Here is a 20080-nt window from a genome sequence, read left to right on the forward strand (position 1 = left end):
AGTGATTCACCATCGAAATGTAACAAATTATTTTGTACTGATTTCACTTTCCACGGGACATTATACCTCATGATGTTAGAAGCGTCTTCAGCATCAGGATCTCCACAATATTTGTTGGCCAAAATTAGACAGGCATCCGCTGACTCGATCTTTGTGGGAAGAACCAAATAAGCAGCTGGTTTTAAAACACAATAATGGCAAACAGAGTACATATTGTATCCAGTCTTTTGTTTTTACCAATATCTGTTTTTGAAAGCATGCTATTATTTTTTTGCATAATAGTCTTTTTCAAACTTGAATGGTCTGCAAGAATGAGTGCTCTTTATTTTCAAAAACTCAATTTCAAAGTAATTTTGACCATGGCTGTTTGAGTGTTGTTTGGATTTTGAGGGATTTGGTCAGGAATGATACCTTTACTCGGGCCAAATCATGAGGGTTGAGAACCGATCCCTGGTAGAACTCGACTTGAGTAAAATGGCGTTTGAACAAGGCTTCCAGCTCAAGATTAGGGGAAATACTATCATACAAAGAACACAATGAAAGGGATTAGAAAATGTGAGGACACCTTCTATAAAGCATAACATTCCGCACTACCTTACATATTTTAAGAAGGAAAAGTTGAACTTACTTATGGAGAAAAACAATTTCTACATTGACATCATCCCTGTCCTTGTGTAGGAAGTCTTTGAGGAAGTTGGAGACACTTTCGAGGGTAATATGACCACAGACCACAATGTGCCTGAAAGGGGGGAACACATCTTGAGTGGCCAGCCTAAATCACTGCAGACACTGGCATGTCTCTCAAAGAAAATCAGACAAACCAAAGCAGTACAGCATTAGCTCAAATAGAAAGTGAAAAAAGGCCTCAACCTCAATGTTAAGTAATGCGTTTTCAAAGCAAACCAGTAACTGAATTATATCTTTTTTGCCATATGAGTGAAACTTCCCTCCCCCCATTTAATGGAAGTTAAATTCAGTGCAATCAAATACTTAACTCTGCACCACTACAAAAAAATCTAAGATATAATCACACATCCCACAATTCTTGGACTGTCATCTGTTCTCAATATAAAAACTGTCCCTTCAGCCAAACCAGCCCTTTGTGAGCAGAAATGATTTTGACAAAGACATATACATCAATAACCTCGTGCTTTTATACAGAGCATTACTAAAACTCTCAAAATGATTCAGAGGCCTGTGGCTGACACAGACTCTAAACAGGACCACAGAGTATTTGACAGCTCCTTGGCAACTTTCAGCATTATGACTGGTGAATCTGACAGAAAACGCGCAGAGCTGATTACAGCCAACAGGGAGACAGGAGTTTCTTAAGATGGTTCTTAGGGCTAAGGCTATGTCCCTGTTTTTCCTCAAGTGAAAATTTTTAACTGCTTTAAAAAGAAATTTAAATATTAATTGTTATGATTGACCATGTGGTGCTTCAGATAATTACTTTTTTGTGCCAAAAATCTAACCTGCAATGTGTAGCAGTACCTGTTGATTAAATTATTTTGCTTAGTAAAAACTATTCCTCTCTCACTCAACAAGATGGTTTATTTTTAAGAGTAAAGCTGTAAGTATTGTGAACACACTTCTGGACGTCTTGGTGATTACTACTTCTGTTAATTTATCACTACAACTGGAGTTAAAAGACTTTACAGATCTGACACTATAGCACTCTTATCTCCAGCCATGCCAGGTTGGGAGGTATCATTTTAGCAGAAAATCATCTGCTGGGAGGGTTGCATTTTAGAGACGACATATAATATGATTTCATTTTGTTTTTTGTTCCAAAATAACACTGTAATTCAATTTTATTTCTGAAGTTTTGCTGCGTAGGAGTGGACCACCCTTCAACTAATATTTTGTCAGAACAACTTCTGGTTATTTTAAGCAGTCTACTTGAGTTCACACCTATCATCAATGATGCTGAATCTGATTAACTTGAAATAAAGGCCAGCTGTCCTTGGATTTTTGATTTTATTATACAAGACCAACCTTGGCTTAAACCCATAGTTTGCAAGGAAGTTGCAAAGGATTAAAGAGACCTCTCTGTACGAGGGTACAAAAAAATCCCACCATGGCACAACAGGGAAAATCATGAATACATATAGAAAATACAGGACAATATTAGAATGGCAAAACGTAATTGGTTAGGAGACTGCCAAGAGGCAGACAGCAACACTAAATGTCAATGAGGCAACAACTTACTGTATTCTCCACAGATCTAGGATAAACAGAGTTTACATTTCTTTCAAAGCAAAACAACCATTGCAAAAATGCCTGGAAAGCTTGCAGAAAAACATGTTATGATCTGATGAAACCAAACCAAAACCTTTGGGCCAGGATTGCAAAATGTAACTTCAGCAAAAACAACAACACTGAGTATCAACAAATGAACATGACTTCCACAGTAAAATATGGGAAAGGTGTCATCATTTTCTTGGGTTAGTTTTTTTTTTTTTTTTTAAATCAAAATCGGGGTTTTCCCAAGAGAGATTAAATTATTAATACTTCAAAATACCAATAAAGTAACATTTACTTCTGACCCAGAAGCTTTATTGTCTCCAGGCATTCATCACAAGCCACATTAGAATTGTTTGGCAACAAGACAATTAAAGGCTTTTAGTAGGCTGGGTATGTGCCTGAACTAAATTTGACAGAGAATATATGGGGTATCCTGAAGAGGGCTACAGATAACACATTTCCTCTAAATCTGAGACATTTGGAGAATGATTGCAAGGTAGAGTGGGTGAATACCATTAAGTCCTAAAGAAAATAGTCAAATTGTCCGATTGCTAAGTCATTGAGCTTTTGTCATTCCAACATTTTTTTTTTTTTTGATAAACTGTACTACATAACTAAAAATACATTTAGAAAAAACAACTCATATTATAATAGAGTGAATGGCACTGAGCAACAAAATGCAACACTCAGCAATGACAAAAAAAAAATCACTACTCTCATGCTAGGCTATGCAAAATCTCTAACAGTCAAGATCATGTGAAATATTAAAGCAACTCCATCAGCACCGAAGACAAACCAGTTTTCTGATTAATTCAACTGCTGAATACTTAGCTACCTGGGAGAATTCATAGCCTGTGTGTGAGTTATAGAAATTAAATACACAGGAATTTGGGCAATCATTAAGTATTAAAAATAAATTACCTTATTGCATTTGTAACATATCAAAAGTAACTAAATATACAAATTAGGGTAACAACAAAAGTAATATCCATACTTGATAAGATATAAGGCATGGATATATTTTTACAAAATGTGCTTCAATTTACCAGATTTAATTACACATAAAACTACATTTTAGATGCACCAAATAGAGTAAGATATAAAAAAAGTGTGACGGTTAATTTATTTTCTGAAACATATAGCTTGTAGAGACGGATAGCTGCTCATTAGCTGATAGATTTAAACAGGAGTAAAGAAAAATCTGTTATTGTATGTTCAACAGTATATAATAAACATTTTATAAACTGTGCAAGGAGTTACAACATTTTAGATCATGCAATTGATCAAATTAGGAATGCTAAAGAAAATCACTCCAAGATTGTTTTACTACCATTATCCCAAAAACATTTTTTTTGGTTTCAAGTTATGATTTGTCTCAAATCAAAAAATAAAAATGCAAGCCACTTTGAGAACTTCATTTCCACTGGTATGAGCTACTTTCTTAGCATTTCATTAAAACATCAAATATATTGTACAATTTAACTGTTTGGTATTGTTTAATTGTGTCCAGTTTTCACATCGATGGGGATTAGCAACAGATACTAAGTATCCTATGAAGACCTGTACAGCAGCTTGTGTCATGACCATGGTTGTTTTCAATACTTGATGTGCAAGAAGAAAATTGAATCTCTTCAGTTAAAGTGCAGTTTATTCAGAATGTGTTGGAAAGATATCATGATCTGTATTAACACACTTTTTTCCTAAATAAAATTTACAAAAAGCATGTTGCAGTCATATTTTTGCACTATGTAAAATCGTATCACCTTTTAACCTACCATAATGCTCTGGTGAAGATATTAACCTTTAGAGTCAAGACTTAAAACTGTACAGAACATTACTGAAGTCTGGCTCAATCTGGCTTGTTCAAAGGAAAACATATTTAGTGGTGTTAGATGAAAACCATAGTCAAGATCACTAGGTCTTCTGCACTGAAACATATGACCATGACAGGACTGAACTGCAGCAGACTTGGCAAAGCAATGCCACAGCCATATTAAGAGAATGACAGTTCTGGGATGTTGTGGGACAAAATGCTTTTCACAGATGTTGCTTCTGACCTTTACCAGAAACTAATGAGTAGTCGTGATCAAATGTTTGGCCAGAGAAGAGCTAAAAGGCAATTGTGTGGTCTCACTACCTGATGAGCTGAGATGTCTGCGAGAAGCTTGCTCTATCTGGCACAAGATGTTTCTCATTTCTTAAAAAGTACAAAATAAAAATAGGTAGTGTTCCCTTATTTGAGTAACTCCTGTATTAGTTCAGAAAAACTATATAGGAAAAACTGTACAGAAAAACTATTTGGTTGAGCATAAGATTAGAAGTGCCACATGCACAACGGAAATGAAGAGTCAAGATTAAATTACTGTAAAGGCCACATCCAGAAAGAATGTATTTACATATAAACAAAAGCATTTGCTGCTGTTTTTCCACAACTAGGATTTATTGATAAATTAAACATTATTTCTCCACATTTAAAAATATTTTTCCCACAATCAAACCAATATTTAGTCTTAAGAGAGAAGTATTTACTTGACCGAAGTCATGGATAGTGTTGTATTTTTCACCTTCCTTTCTCAAAAAGGTGGGTTCAAATATAACAACATTTTTGGGTTTATATGTGTACAATCCATACTCGCTATAAATCAACAATGTATATTGTTTGGTCAAGAAACAACTTTACTCCCATCTAGTTGACATTTAATTTGCAATTTTGCTGAATCTAAAGTGCCTTGCAAAAGTATTTGTGAACTTTTTTACATGTTGTCACATTACAAATACAAAGCCTCAATGTATTTTATTGATATGGTTAAAAATCTAAAAAGCAGTTATTTGTATTCAGTCCCCTTTCTTCCGATGCCCATGAACAAAATCCAGTGCAACAAATTTCCTCCACATGTCACCTAATGACAAAAAAGACTCCACCTATGTTTTCTTTGATGCAAACATATTTTCAGTCTGTTTTGTGAAGACATAAGAGAAGGTCAGTAAATAAACATCATCATAAGACTAAGAAACACATCGGACAGGTTAGGGAGAAATCCTTAGAAATGCTTAAACATCAACCATCTCCAGTATTAGGTAAGCCATTTTACAAAAGTCCAGGTAATATGGAAGAATATTGAGGAAAAAAAACATTGCTCAAAGAAATCTTTAAGTCCTGTTACCACAAACATATGAAAGAAGTTGTACTGATTAAATGTGATCACAATTAAAACTTTTTTTTACATCTACAGCCAAAGCATTTGGTGTGTTGCAAAACCAGCAAAGCACATCCCTATAACACTAAAAACACAACCATGAAATGGTTTAGAGTATAGTATGTTAATATGGTACATTGATCCCTTCAAAGTACAGAAACAAATCTGTCTCAGGATTTGTAGTAAAATGTGAAAATTGATTTTTGTAGACTCTTTCCATCTCCACATAAGCTTAAGTGATTTAAGATGAAAAAGTGGCAAAGAGTTTAGTCTCTAGATGTCCACAGCATACCACGCTCAAGCCGTAATTGCTGCAAAACGAGAGCTTTTGCCAAATATAAATCACACTTTGCAGTTTTTAATTTGAAATGCTTTTTGTTGTTCTGCCTAATAAGATCCCCAAATAATACACCACAGAAAGCAATCGTGATGTAATAAAGTTGTAGAAGTATGAATACTTTTTTTAAGGCACTGCATATAAATAAACCAAAATAAATAAAACAGAAAAACACATAATTGACACAGTTCTTTACGATAAAACGTAAAAATCCAGAAACTTAAAACAAAGCAAAAAAAACCAAGCAGGACAAAAATATTAAATGCAACAGTGTATATAATTGCACATGCACACACAGCATGCACATAGACAACATCCCGGGATGTCCTTAGAGGAAACAAGGAACATGAAATGAACACAGAGCTCAAACATCAGCAACCGAAGTCACTTAATTGCTACTGCTCTAATCCTTAAGTCAGTGATGAAAATGTATGTAAAGCGCCTGCCATAAAGATGTGTCATTTTCAACTTTAACTCAATGCTAAGTTTTCAACCCACTTTCAGGAATCTGTGATAGCAATAGGTAATACTACAGCTTCTCTGACGGGCAAAAGCTATGCACTTTACGATGTACCGCCTTTCTCTTTTTATCTCGGTCTGCACAATTCAAACGGATAACCCTTTTTTTCTCCTAAAGGTCTCTGACAAGGTTCAGCCAGGATTGAATCAGTTTCCGTGCAAAACTGTTGGCTGAAGTCTGGGCTAATGGAAACTACAGTCTCATAATGGAAACCACAGAGCCCAAAGTACAGTGGACTCCAACAGAACATAACCCTTGTCATTACTACATCAACATACGAGCTGTCAGTGTGCTCATGGGTGTATACTACAGTGCAGCAGGAAATTTCACCAAAGCTAACATTAAACATAAATCTAACATCAGGAGTAATTCCAGCTTTCAAATAGCCTGAAAGGTTTGTTTTAAATGACAGCAGAGTTGAAACCTTAGTTGCATTTGGAATAATTTAAAATGTATCATGATCTCATCGATTGAAAGCTCAGTAATCAGTCAATTGCAATAATCTCCTAATCTCATTTCCATTTTGCTTTTCATGTGTTGACAGCTGCTATATGGTAATGTATGAAAATCTAGGCACTACCAGAAAGCCACATGACAAACCAATTTTTGATAATAGTCTCTTCCTAAACTTATCTAAATTTGTTCTGCAAAACTCCAGGGCTCCTCCGAGTTTGCATGTTTTGTGGGTATCTTGTGATTGTTACCATGTGTCTGACCAAAGGGAGTGACGGAAAGTAGTGCAGCAGGAGAAAAATAAAGTGAGAGGGAGAAATGATCCTCAGTTTTGACAAGGGCTTCACTCAGCACCCTTCTGCGAGTGAGGGCTGAAGTCACTGGCTAAACAACATTTCATCAATCTTATCTCAGTGACAGGCAGATGTTACAGAACAAAGGCTTTTTTTCTTCCCTTCAAGCCTCACTATTCAGCTGACTCTACAGATTGTCCACCACTGAGAAGAGTGACTGAAATTGATGGGGAGCAACAATGGAGAGGAGTGAAAGAAAAAGAGAGAAAAGGCAAGATGGTACCATGAAAAATTAGCAGAAAAGAGAGAAAAAGAAGATGACTATCTGTCTGCTCTGGACACATACAGCATGCTGTTTAAAATATACATTTTTGCTGACGGGCTAAAAAAGTGTGGTATCGGTCTAAATTAATTTTGCCAAGACATCACCATCTCCTTTCAGTTACTTCTTCATAGTAAACAATCAACTGAACACCTGGGCATAACATGTAACGCTTTAAGAGTGCCCCCAAGTGGTCAGATAAGGCCTAGTGGAATTATACAGAAAGCATGGCACATGTCTAACATGCTGGGGCGCCACATGGCTCACTGATAGAGCAGGCGCACCGTTTACAGAGACTACAGTTTTCAACATGGTTGATCCCGGTTCGACTCCAGTCCCCGATTATTTACTGCATGCCTTTCCCTTGTCTCTCTGCCATTACTCCTGTTTTGCTACTGTTGAATAAAGGTCACTAGTGACATAAAATCCCTTAAAAAAGAGCAACCGACATGCTAAGGTGACTGAATTTTCATTAGTGCAGACAGAATAGGGTGGCCTGAGCGGATAATTGAAGCTATGATTGAATTAAATATACATTTCTGTTGCAGAGGTGCAAATATGCATGATGTATGAAAGCAGCAAAGTGTTTGTTGTGGAAAAAAATTGTACATCTCCTGGTGATTAAACTGTGTGTTCTACAATGCCACTGAACTGAAAGGCAGATACCTAGTAGTGTGATGGGGCTTAAGGTTTGAGCCACAAAGGGAAAAGAGGACTAATGTACAATAAGCATTGTGGCACTCTTGCACAAATAGTAAACTGACCAAAGACTCACACAAACATTACAGTCAAATCCACACATGACACCACATAGACACACACGAGAACCAAGGAGGCAAAAAAAAAAAAAACACAAGCAAAAAGCAATTGAGAGCCTCCAATGGGAGCGAGGCATCCAGCATTCAAGGGTGTGGGAGCTGACTGAAGATCAGGGCCAGAATAATGTCAAGCACGGATGATGCAATGTGCTACAGCAGTGACAGACAACGGCGATTAGGGCTTTTTCATCGGGTTTGCAGGTAATGAAAAAGCGACGAGACGGCAGGTTGTAAAGAACATCCCAGGTATGATGCAGCTGAGGAGAGGATTAAGGCATGCAGAACTAACTCAAGCAAAAATAAAATAAAAATAAAAAAGTAAAGTAGAAGAACTTATGTCCTGCAATAGTCATTGAGATTGATGATGCTTCAAAAGACCACCAATAATAATGTACTTGCAGATGTTTCAGTCTTTCTATGCTCTCGTGGGAAAATCCTTAAAAAGTGGATAGTAGGGATTTCATGACTTTGCTTCATTTTATTTTATTTTTTAATTGAACCCTTTTATGGATGCATTGGACATTTGATTGCAGAGAAGCACCACAGGTCAGCGTGTTGCAAGCCTAAAACGTTTACCAGTCATGAAAGCTCTATTGTCCAAATTAAATTACAGCGCAACACAAGATGTGTTGAGGTGGACAAAAACAAGAAAATAAACAGCACACTGATGACTTAAGGAAAGTGTTGAATGAAGGAAAGAGAGAAGCAGATCCAGAAAAAATGGTAGGTAGAAAAAGAGTGAAAGCAAGAGTGAGGGGGCATGAACATGTGTGTCCTAATGGCCAAGGTCTCCAGTCACGCAGTGTGACTTCATCTAACTTTATCTTACTATTGTACTCAAACTTTACGAACATGAAATGTCAAGTTAACCAACCCCTGATATCCTATAAACTTAAAACAGGGGGTGTACTTTAGTCACACAACCACACCTTGTCTGGATTTCAACTTACTTTCTGCCTCGTGTTGAGTTATAACTCCCTCCGTATTTCTTCCGATTAAGGATGAGAGCAGCAATTTCTGGCACGTAGCGAGCAAACATGGCCTACATGCATAGAACAGAAAAAAAAAGAAAAAAGGCATGCAGAGAGGGTTCTACCGCACACTTAAAAACAGCAGAACCATCTGGAATACTTACTTTCTCCCATTAACCGCACTATAGGAACCACCATATTTCTTGCGGTTTCCTATTAACTCTATGATTTCAGGGACGTAGCTGGCAAACATGGCCTAAGGAGGAGATAGAAGACAGAAGAAGAGACTAAAAAAAGAGACTATTATGCCAAAGAGTGGGTAGTGGAGAATGTGAATCCAATTTTTTTTTTTTCTTAGATGGGAAATGTTTTGCTTGCTAGAGATCTGCTAAGATTCATATATGGGCAGAATGTCTTCATATGGAAAAAGTTTTTATTGCATTTCATGTTTTAAGCCCCACTGTGTTACAATGCTTTAGACACAAATTTTGTCACAGCTGAATAATTGTCAGTCTGTGATGGCACCAAAAACCTTTCTTTGGGTGGCAGAAGTTTAAAACTGAAACCTATGTGCCATGTTTTGTCCAACAAACACAGATGATCTGGCAGGTTGATTTGAAAAGGCCCACCTGATGGTTCACAGCTGCAAAACACATCAAGACTCATTTGTTGGGCTGGAGAATGAGCTGGATGCATTTTGCAAAGTCACACGGCTTCAAAAGGGATGAGGGTTGTATTCAGCAGGAATGCTGTCATTAGGTCAGTCATTGGTGTTCATTTATCAGTAAAAGCTTAAATATCTACCATAAAACTATAAGGAGAGGACATGCGTGATAATTAGGCTGATCAGCTCAGCCAACTTTAAGTTTGACAGGCTCTGATTACTGACTGGACATTCAGAAATGTAAATGTAAAAAAAAACCAAAAAAACATCTTTCTCTAATCAATGTTAATGTCAGCTTGCACTACCCACAACACTCTTTGGAGTGGAAGTTGTTATTGTTTCTTAAAGATTCAAAGTTTGCGATTTTTAGGACACAAAGTCAAAGGAAGAACAGCAATATTAGGAAAAACTGGGTTTTTAACGAAGGGATGACAGCAGAAATTTACACATTACGGGAAATTAAAGGATATTTCTATTCTATCTATTCTATTAGACATTATCAGCACGGACTAAACATTTCACTCCTTCACCATGTCATATTCTTAAGGTCTTAGTGAATTTGTTTCACATCAGCGCCAACATTGGAATATAACACGGCTGCTCTGAATTAATAAACACCTTTATTTTTATCTCTTCAAATTATTCTCCAATAAAATATTACATGTCTTCTGCTGTCGAACACGTACTCTCTCTCAAATTACAAATTTAGAAAAATGCACACTTTTTAGCTTGCATTGCTAATAGTAGTCACTAAGCATAGAATTAAAAAAAAAAAGAAAATTTTTAAGTTGGAAACTGGATAGACTGGGCTTGGACTTGTTCCCAGCACAAACAAGCACCGGCACTTGGTCCTACTAAACTTATGTCTGCTTCACTTTAATACTAAAGCAGTATTATGCTGAAGCAGACTTTATAATTTATTTCACTGCATTTTTATTTAGAGAAGAGCTTAAAGAAGAGAAAAATTTGCATGGAAAACTCACATTCTTTGTTTGTTGGAGTTTTAGATCACAGAAAGTTTTGCCTTGCAAACAACAAATATCAAAATTACTTCTGGGAACCACTAAAAGCAACCCAAGTACGCACTTTGGTGCTTTACCACAGTTTAAGAACCACTGCTCTAGAGAATACACACTGTGGTGAGTGTTATGTTAACTGTGCTTATGGTATTAATTACTCATAAAGGATGTTAACAATACAAAGTTTCCCTTCCTAATAATTTCATTGATTTCACATTAGTAAAAGTGTTTTCCAGCAACTGCTCACTCTCTCACACACATTGCAAGTCATCACTGGGCTGAATAAACACAATTCTATCACTTTTAATGCCTGTTGAGAGCAGGGAGGCTATAAGTAAAACCAATAGGTATGGTTTTTAATGAGAAATCAGGTCAAAGCTTAACAACAACGGAATCTGGATATCAGATCAAAATGTCAAACTGGATCATCTAAAGTAAGGAGTAATGTTAGGGGTTTAATTTGAACTATGTTTCTAAAACTGCTCCAGACTGGAATCATTTTTCAGCCACTGGTGCTGACAGAAAGCACGCTAAATTGCTTACATAAAGACTTCCAGAGCTTTCAGCTCTCTGAAAAACACACCATCTATCATCTCGAGCACGAAGCTACATATCGTGACACATGTGTTGGTAATATTTAAACTGTCACAGATCCAAAATTCAGAAGAAAACCTGTGATTAGGGTAAATCCTTAATCCACAGCCCTCCAGCTGTGTGCCGGTGCTCATGAGTGCTTACAGGTGTGCGCATTCATGCATGCCTGTGTTTATGTTAATGTCCTTGTGGCAGCCCAACAGGATACTAGAATGTAAAGAGGTGAGGGAGGAGGTGGTTGCTGTGGTACCAGTCAGGCTGGCCTGAGCCTCATCTCCCTGCCCCTGTGTTTGTTGGAAATGTGGGAATACACACGGAAGGAGGGGTGTCCTGAAACCGCAATTGCTTTTATAAGAGAATAATATAACAATATTATGAGACAGAAGCATATACTTTAATCCAACAGATACAGGATGGACACATAAGGGGAGCAGACAAAGAAACACTGGGACCTATAACTAGAGCAGACAGGTTACAGTAGGCTAAACACAAGGATACTGACAGATAAATAACAAGTACAGGTAAAGGCAACAGAGATTAAATCATTTAAAAACATACTTTGTTAGCATATCACATATTTCATACAATTTTCAGTCATGATTTAAATTAGCTCTAAATAATCTATTGAGGCAGGCTATAAAAGTGAGGGTAGGGAGCAAAGAAAAGTTTGATTTTACCAAACCACCAAGGATGAAGAAGACCATGAACAGGCGGCCCAGGGTGGTTTTTGCATAGACATCCCCGTAACCCACTGTAGACATCGTCACCATCAGCAAGTAGACGCATTCCCAATAAGACAGCGACTGGGAATTTTCAAAGTTTTCCCATGGATCCCCTGAGTTTTCCACCTACAGTGGAAATGGGAACAGAAATAGTTCAGATGATTAGACATAACACTCATCAGAACTTCCAAAACAAATTTCTTAGAACTGAATACATTCAGCCAGATGGAATATGTTTTTTCATCATATCAAGCTTTGACTACCACCTAGTGGTGATATTTTATAATGCATGATGTGTTGCCTAACAAGGCTGTTGTATAGTTTATAGCAAATTAAATAAATTATGTCAATTTATAGTTAGTGTTCGACAGCATTTAATGAAAGAAACAAGATAAACAGGGAAGAACAGCTTTGGGCCGTTGTCATTATTTACTTCTGCACAGCTATAATGAAAATTAATTACCAAACATGCCTTCAAAATAATACCTGGTGAAAATTTCTGTTGCTTACAAGTCAAAGATAATTTTTCTATGAAGTGAATAAGACGATTACTTTGCCATGTCAAACTATTGCTTCAGTGTCGCTACAAGATGTGTCTCCATATACAGTTCTGATCAGATGTTTGTCATCTCTGACATTAGGATCACAATGCTACTGTTGTTATTGGGGTTATCTATTATTCATTTGATCATACACAACATATTTCATCTTCATCATGAAACTATTTTAGAGTAGAATGATGATTTCTCAAAACAGGGGTTGAAATAAATATCTAAAAACTTTGGGTGAAATTTATGCATTCGTGATTATATACAACCTTCTGACCAGAACTGACCAACCTGCAGTAAGAATACTTCAAAGAAATGTAAATGTAGCAAACCATTCGCAACTCGGGTCACTCAGTACACTCTGCATAAATACTCTTTTTAGAATACTATGTTCAAGTTTACCTACCAGATGTATAAATCCAGCCGCCGTGAGCCACGTGCTTATAAAGATGGAACACAAGTTCACCAGCTTGATGGAATTGCTGGTTTGGAGACAAACAATCAGACAAATTATAGAGAAACACCTGACAACAACAACAACTGGTTCCATACTTCCAACTGGTCAACCAAAATTAGCATAAATAGTAATCAATGAGAAAAAATATAAATTATTAATGTAAAAGCAAAATACCTTTTAAAAACATATGTAGCTTTTAACTTTAATGTTATATTTGCATCCAGAGAAATGATTACAGTTTGTCCTTAAATATGTATAAAACATTACTCAAGATTAAGATTATTGGATATAAACATAAGGTGGTAAAAATTTAAAATATTGTTTCAAGTTTTAATACATAAAAAGGTATTTTTTTTCTTACCTTGTTTTCAAAATATTTAGGAACTGTAATATTTCTGAGAATTGAATCAGTCTTAATGCTCTCAGAAATCTTAAACCTGTTGGAAATAGAAACACATACAGAAAGGGGGTGAGAATACAATGTACAACAGAAGGAAAGAATTTTAAGGAATAAAACAAAACTTCAAATGAAGTATTTGGATAGACACAAATGGTAGAAAAGGATTTAGTCATGGCTGGGAAAATATTCATACAATGACCAATGTTAGTAGGGATGTTATGTGGAAAAAGACTCCATGAAGGACCATGGAGCAACAATGACCAAATGACCAAATCACCTTTGTTGTTTGCTGTAACTGTCCTAATCGCATGAGAAATATATGTCCATCTTTAGGACCAAAGTAAATTGCTGTGATAAGAATTTCCACTAATATATTCTGCACAATCAAAAATGTCTGACCATTTTATTAAATATTTATCAGACTACTAAATAAAACCACAACTCCTGACTGAACATTCGTCAGTGCTAAGGCTCTTACCCCAGTTGGAGAGAATCTGCATACAGGACCAAAGTGTATGGTAAAATCCAGTCTGCTCTCTCTTGTCATCCTGGCCATGATGGCTCTGCCTCACCCTATAGCCATTCTGAAAGAGATCTCCGCAAGACTTCTTTCGCCTCCAAGTCTCCTGGAGGTTCTCCAAGTTAACATTGCAGTGCGTACGGCGGTAGACGAGCAGTTTAGGAGGAATCATTGTTTCAAAACCTTCCAATTGTAGTCAGAAAATGACTTGAGAAAAATTTTCTCTAGGTTTTTGGTACAATTATAAGAAAAATTTCCAACAAAAATCAAGGGCTTCAGACTGAAGAGCTCTAAAAGTAAACGGTTATCATGACAGTCCAGTCTCAGAATGTCTATGTGATCAAAATGTCAGCTCTAATAAGTGTTTTTTTCCCCCTCTCAGTTGTGCTACAGTGCCCTTAATCCCCACTACACAAACCGATTTACCTTTCTCTAGGCCCCTGTCAGAGCATTACCGTTAACTCCTGCAGAGCTCTCTCTCCCTCCATCAGTACACAGCTGTGTTGCACCTAATTTTCAAAAAGGTCTGCATCCTGCCAAGGATTAGCAGATATGAAAAATAATTCAGAGGGGAAAAAACAATAATCCTTATTCAAAAGGCGGTGTGTTCGGCTTTTATTGTGGCATGTCAAATCAACTCTAATGGTGGAGAAATCATCAGTGGCATCATATTATCATTATTCCCACAACCCTGCAGGCATAAGCCGGTATAGACGATGGATGAATGATATGATAATGATGATAAAAGTTACTAACGATTTACATTTCTTATAAAATTTTTATTGTGAATTAAAACTAACATCTATGAACAGCAGCCAAACAAGTACACATTTTCACAATTAGAGATGTTGGAATTACAACAAAAAGTCTCAGCTGACTTATATTTTTATGCATTGTTTGCATGGAGTGTTTGTATTCCCCATCTCCTTTAATTCTCAGTTACAAATAATCTTGTTCTTGCTGCTTTATGGATGCATGACTCAACATTAAATTACTTTTTTAAGGAGTTGCTTGGGCTTTGTTGCAGCTCTAGAGGATATCTGTGGATTAAAAATCTCCTTCCTATGCATTTTTAGAATAAATTTGTAAAATGATTTGAATAAATTTTCTGTGAGAGTGAACATGTTACATTGTATATTTATGATGTTGCAAAACCGAAATAACACTGTAATAAATATCATTTTGTCAGATTATATTTATAATATTTTAATAATACTATCGACTTCCTAGTTGGGAAATTAAAAAATGTAAAAACAGAGTTCTCGTATATAAGATTAATTATGTATTTAGGAATAAACTAATCAGTCGGTCTTTTCTTGCCCAACTACAACTTTAACAGATATGTTGTTGTTTTTTTCCCCAAAACAGAGACTGCTGGGAAAACTTATATTGAAGAGAGACAGGCTTTCAGAATGTAAATCTTTATTTGCTTCTGATGTAATTTACATAAAGATAAATAAATATGGGAGATTTGTTCTTAAATATATGCAAATTAACTCATTCTAATGTGGGGCAACTGTTCCAGTGCAGAGAGCCGCAAAGCTATTTGCTTGTTTGTACTATTTTAGGAGCAGATTTGTCTGTGCAGTTTAAGATTTTGACAGGCACTCAAATTTTGGTTAGAATAAATTTACCACTTTTCAGGCACCAATGTAGCTTTGTGACTTTGCTCCTCTGTGATTAGCTGTACAATTACATGTCCAAGTAATTTGACTCTGTGGTGAAAGTGATCACAGCATAACAGAATGGTTTTACTGAGGCAATTTTTTAGTGTGGACTAACTGCCCACTTTGATATATATTCGAGCTATTGAGTCTATTTATATTTGTCTTTCATTTTTGCATTTTTCATAATTTAAAGTTGAAATATCAGTATTTGCACTGTTTGATTTTCATTCTAGAGCATTTAGTCCTCTGTACGAAATCATTTATGATCAATAAAGTCACACCTAAAAGTGAGTCAATAATTGGGAATTAAACATTTTTGCACAAGAACCACTGATGGTCCTTGATCAGTGGTTGGTTATTACTATTTCCCCACATCGACGAACTACAGGGTGACGCTGAAAGCAAATCTCATCGGTGTGAAAATTATTGTCTCAGTCAGCTATTTCCATTAATGTGCTTGAAGTGTTTAAAATTAAATTTAAAATTTGGTCAGAAGAAGCACAAAGGGTGAAGGATGCTTTTAAAAAGGAAATTGATGTCGTGTCAAGTGTTCAAGATTGCTACTTTTAAACAATGAATGAGCAGCGAGTAAAAACAGGAAGCTGCTCTAGTTTAAATTTTAAACTAGTTTAGTTTATAAAGAAAGTAGGAAGCAGTAGTTTGGTGATATTTGTTGTTCACAAAAAACCAGAATAGGCTAAACTTAGGAGAGATTGGGAAAAGTCCACAAAATCCCTTATTAGTACAAAGATTTTATTTTATTTGAGAAACTTATGTTTATTTAAGCTTATGAATGGGCTGTTATGATTACAGCCATGTTCATATTTATCTAAGAATATTCTCACATGCAAAAGTCTGCCTTTTTGGACAAGTAATACTGAGTTTGCTTCCAAACTTGGACATAGATTTCTCTAAATTAGTTCCACCACACAGCAACACTTTGGTATATGGCTGTTTTTACTCAGTTAGTATGAAGCATTTGTGTTTGTGTTCCGCTGTGTATCCGTGTATGTCAGCAGTAGTTTTTTGATGTCTTATACACTCCATGCTCAAAACGTACTGCTAAAGCAGAAGCAAATAAAAAATTAAGAAAAATCAATCACATAAATATAACAGATGTGCTTAAAAGTTCTCACTAATATAATATTTTACATGCATTAGCATCCACATGTCTAAAAAACATCTCAATGAAATTCCCTTCCATTGAGTACATAATTTTGAATGTGAAAATCTCTTTAACACATGCCAAATCCTATTGCACTGGCAACTATCGTGAATACATACACACACACGCACACACACACCGGCTCACATGATGCTCATTCAAGAAGGCTTTCAGGGCTGTGCCAATGCTTACTTCATTGATGTTTACAAGGCACAGTTCAGCCTCTAAGTCACGTGTTTTGGCAGAATTGTTTTATCAATCAGCAGCCAGAGATGTTTCATCTGGACTAATACTAACAGTCAACTAAGACAAACTTAGAATACACGATGCTGAACTGCTCTTACCAAGCAAACACATTGGCCACTGGTTCTTCTTTCATTCATGAAGAACACAAGATCAACAAGTATCAACATCTTTGGGCTGAGATAGCAGTTATAACACCAATGTTTGCCCTTTATATGCTTACTGCCAGTAGCTTATAGGACATGCAGTATAAAGTAGTTGCACTCACGACCCTGTCAGGCACATAAGCCTCTTTCATCACCATAAGGGATAAGAGAACGGTCTACTAACTCTCCACTAGGAGGCAATAGAAAGTAGAAATTAAAATCGCTGCCTCAAAGCTACAACACTAAAACTTCCATACTGCTTTTTCACCCTACAGTAAACAGCTGAATATCAGCAGACATAGTTGCACAGTCAAATATTTTATTTACGCTTTAAGTATTTTATTGTAAAAGTAATTCCATGTTCCAGATGGGGGAGAGTGTGAAAGTAAAGGCTCAGTAGCCACGAGATCAATGGGCATCCTTCAAATATCCACATTCTTATCCCACCCAGTCGCTCCCTCGAGAAAACGTGGGTTAAAGTTGTTAAAGAAGATTAATTTCTCTTCCTGTAGAAGCAGAATTCTACATGCTCTTCTAACATCAGCCCCACATCATTATTCTCTTAATCAACATCCAAAGCAGAAAAGAACAAGCACTGAATTGTGAAACATTCTACGTTCTTGTGTAGGGTGCATAATAAGTGGATACTCCATGTCAGGGTTGCAGGGCGAAATCTCTGGCAGGGGCCTTTTGATAAGCACACTTACAGCAGACTTCACATTCAGTTTAGTATAGTGTTGCAATGTTTCTCTTTGGTTCTAGATTGTATTTATGTTGTTGCAATTGTAAAGTATACAGAGGGGTGATGTAATTGTGATGTACTATAAAGACTCTGTGTGTTCTCTAACGGTGTATGGAAAGTGATGTGGGGGAATAAAATGCACAAGACCCGTCCTGACTTCTCCTAAATAAAAGCTGAATAGAAAGTAGTACCAGTTATAGATTAATACACTAAAGACCTGTCAGGTGTCTGAAAGAGAGCACAGAAAGATAAAGTAATTGATCCAATTTCCTAAACAATAAATCCTCAATGTTTTCAACTCAAGCACATTCTGAATAACACGCAAACTGAGTCTTAGACCAATTAATTGTCTTTATTTTCCATTTACAACATGACCTCATTCCCTTCTCATTTCAGAGTTCCTGAGGCATATTATAAATGCCATCCTTGACTGATTCAGAATGCTAACAGATATTTTCTGCAAGCCATCAGCAGCCTGTTAGGGTAAACCAAATCCTACTGCTACGCACAATCCATTTAAAAATAATCGTTTTGAGCAGTTTATGACACGTACTCATGAACAACAACAAGAGTACGTAGCATTATTACTGGGCATAATGTGTAGAAATCTATAAAATTAATTAAGTTTTTTAGCAGTATAATACACCATTACACATCTTTTAATGTACTGAAAACAAGATGCTTTTCCACAAATTTTATGCCAGACTTTCCTAGAGTGGCTGTAGCTGAAAAGCTCAATTAGTTTCCACTGTTTGGTTTGATGAGTCCAATTATTTACAGTAATATTTAAAAAAAAATAAAATTAATTAATTAGAAAAACTTGTGTATTTACAGTTTTCATAGGAGAGATGTATTTCTGGAGTGTTTTGTAAGAAACTGGTTAACCTTTCACTTTTTATTGCAATTGTTCAACAGTTGGAGATTTGTTTTCCCTTAGGATCCTTCTCTCTCTCTATATATATATATATATATATATATATATATATATATATATATATATATATATAAATTCACTGACATTGTTTATAACCCATTTGACAAGAATCAATTAAATTATTTCCTTAACTGTAAATACTGGATGGAGCAGTTTTAAAAATAAAGTTCAAGTGAATTACAGATTAAAAATAAATTCATTAGGTACATTTATATATCAGGAATTTTTCAGGGATTTAATAAATAAAACACCAGTGATTTTCTAACAAAAAAATAAGAATATTTTCTGGATTTTTGCAACGTTTTTTGCTATATTACATTATTGAAATAGAGAATGAATTTCTTTTATTCTGTACACTGAATGAAAATGATTGAGGGGGTTGCTGTAGGCTTAATAAAATAAATTTAGTAATGGCTACCCTTTATATGTGCACAACCTGCTTAAATTGCCACCAGTTCAAATTATTCACCTATTTTTTTTTCTTAATCTTCAACAAATTACAATCATAGACAAAAATGTCCTTACTGAGGTTAAGATGATTATTTTCCCCCTCCATTCTGTTGTTAATTTTCCCTTATTTATTTATTTATTTATTTATTTATTTATTTATTTATTTATTTATTTATTTATTTATGTATTTATTTATTTATTCATTCATGTTTCTATTGTCTTAAATAGCTTTCCTTTGCTAATCTTTCTGCTTTGTAAAATGAAGAGCAGAACTGCTTTTAACCCAAAGGGACTTTTTATATTCACAGGTGATTCCTCACTAAAATAATATTAGCTAGCGGCCTCATCACTGTTTCAAATTTTTGCATCATCCTCATCGAGACCCTAACACCCACAGCTTCCTTTCGCTGAGATGAGGACACCTTACATCATGAGTAGCAGAGAGAAGAAACACTCGCCCTCTTCATTCATTATGCTGTTTTTCCTCTCTGTGAAAATGTTCGACCATTGCTCAGAAAACTTCAGGTTCTGAAGGAAGGCTTTTAACTATTTTAATATGATTTCTACGGTCAATAGAAGATTAAATACTCTCATTTTATCAAAAGAGAATTTTGATCCACTCCCAATTTCATAATTTGCTAAAAACAATGT

At 35.7% G+C, this 20080-nt stretch overlaps 1 protein-coding gene across 22 annotated transcripts in view; it reads right to left on the reverse strand.

Annotated features, from left to right (window-relative positions):
- The window catches only part of kcnma1a (potassium large conductance calcium-activated channel, subfamily M, alpha member 1a), a 152126-nt gene that overhangs the window by 54666 nt on the left and 77380 nt on the right, over positions 1-20080 (reverse strand). For all 22 annotated transcript variants that reach the window (XM_044137382.1, XM_044137364.1, XM_044137372.1 and 19 more), the window contains exons 6-12: positions 13524-13599; positions 13112-13187; positions 12113-12283; positions 9323-9414; positions 629-739; positions 412-517; positions 67-149 (exon numbers count right to left, since the gene is read on the reverse strand). In XM_044137382.1, the coding sequence (XP_043993317.1) occupies positions 67-149; positions 412-517; positions 629-739; positions 9323-9414; positions 12113-12283; positions 13112-13187; positions 13524-13599 (715 nt within the window). The remainder of the gene's footprint in view (positions 1-66; positions 150-411; positions 518-628; positions 740-9322; positions 9415-12112; positions 12284-13111; positions 13188-13523; positions 13600-20080) is intronic.

The sequence above is a fragment of the Gambusia affinis genome, linkage group LG13, assembly GCF_019740435.1.
Source record: "Gambusia affinis linkage group LG13, SWU_Gaff_1.0, whole genome shotgun sequence".
In the NCBI taxonomy this organism is placed as follows: domain Eukaryota; kingdom Metazoa; phylum Chordata; class Actinopteri; order Cyprinodontiformes; family Poeciliidae; genus Gambusia; species Gambusia affinis.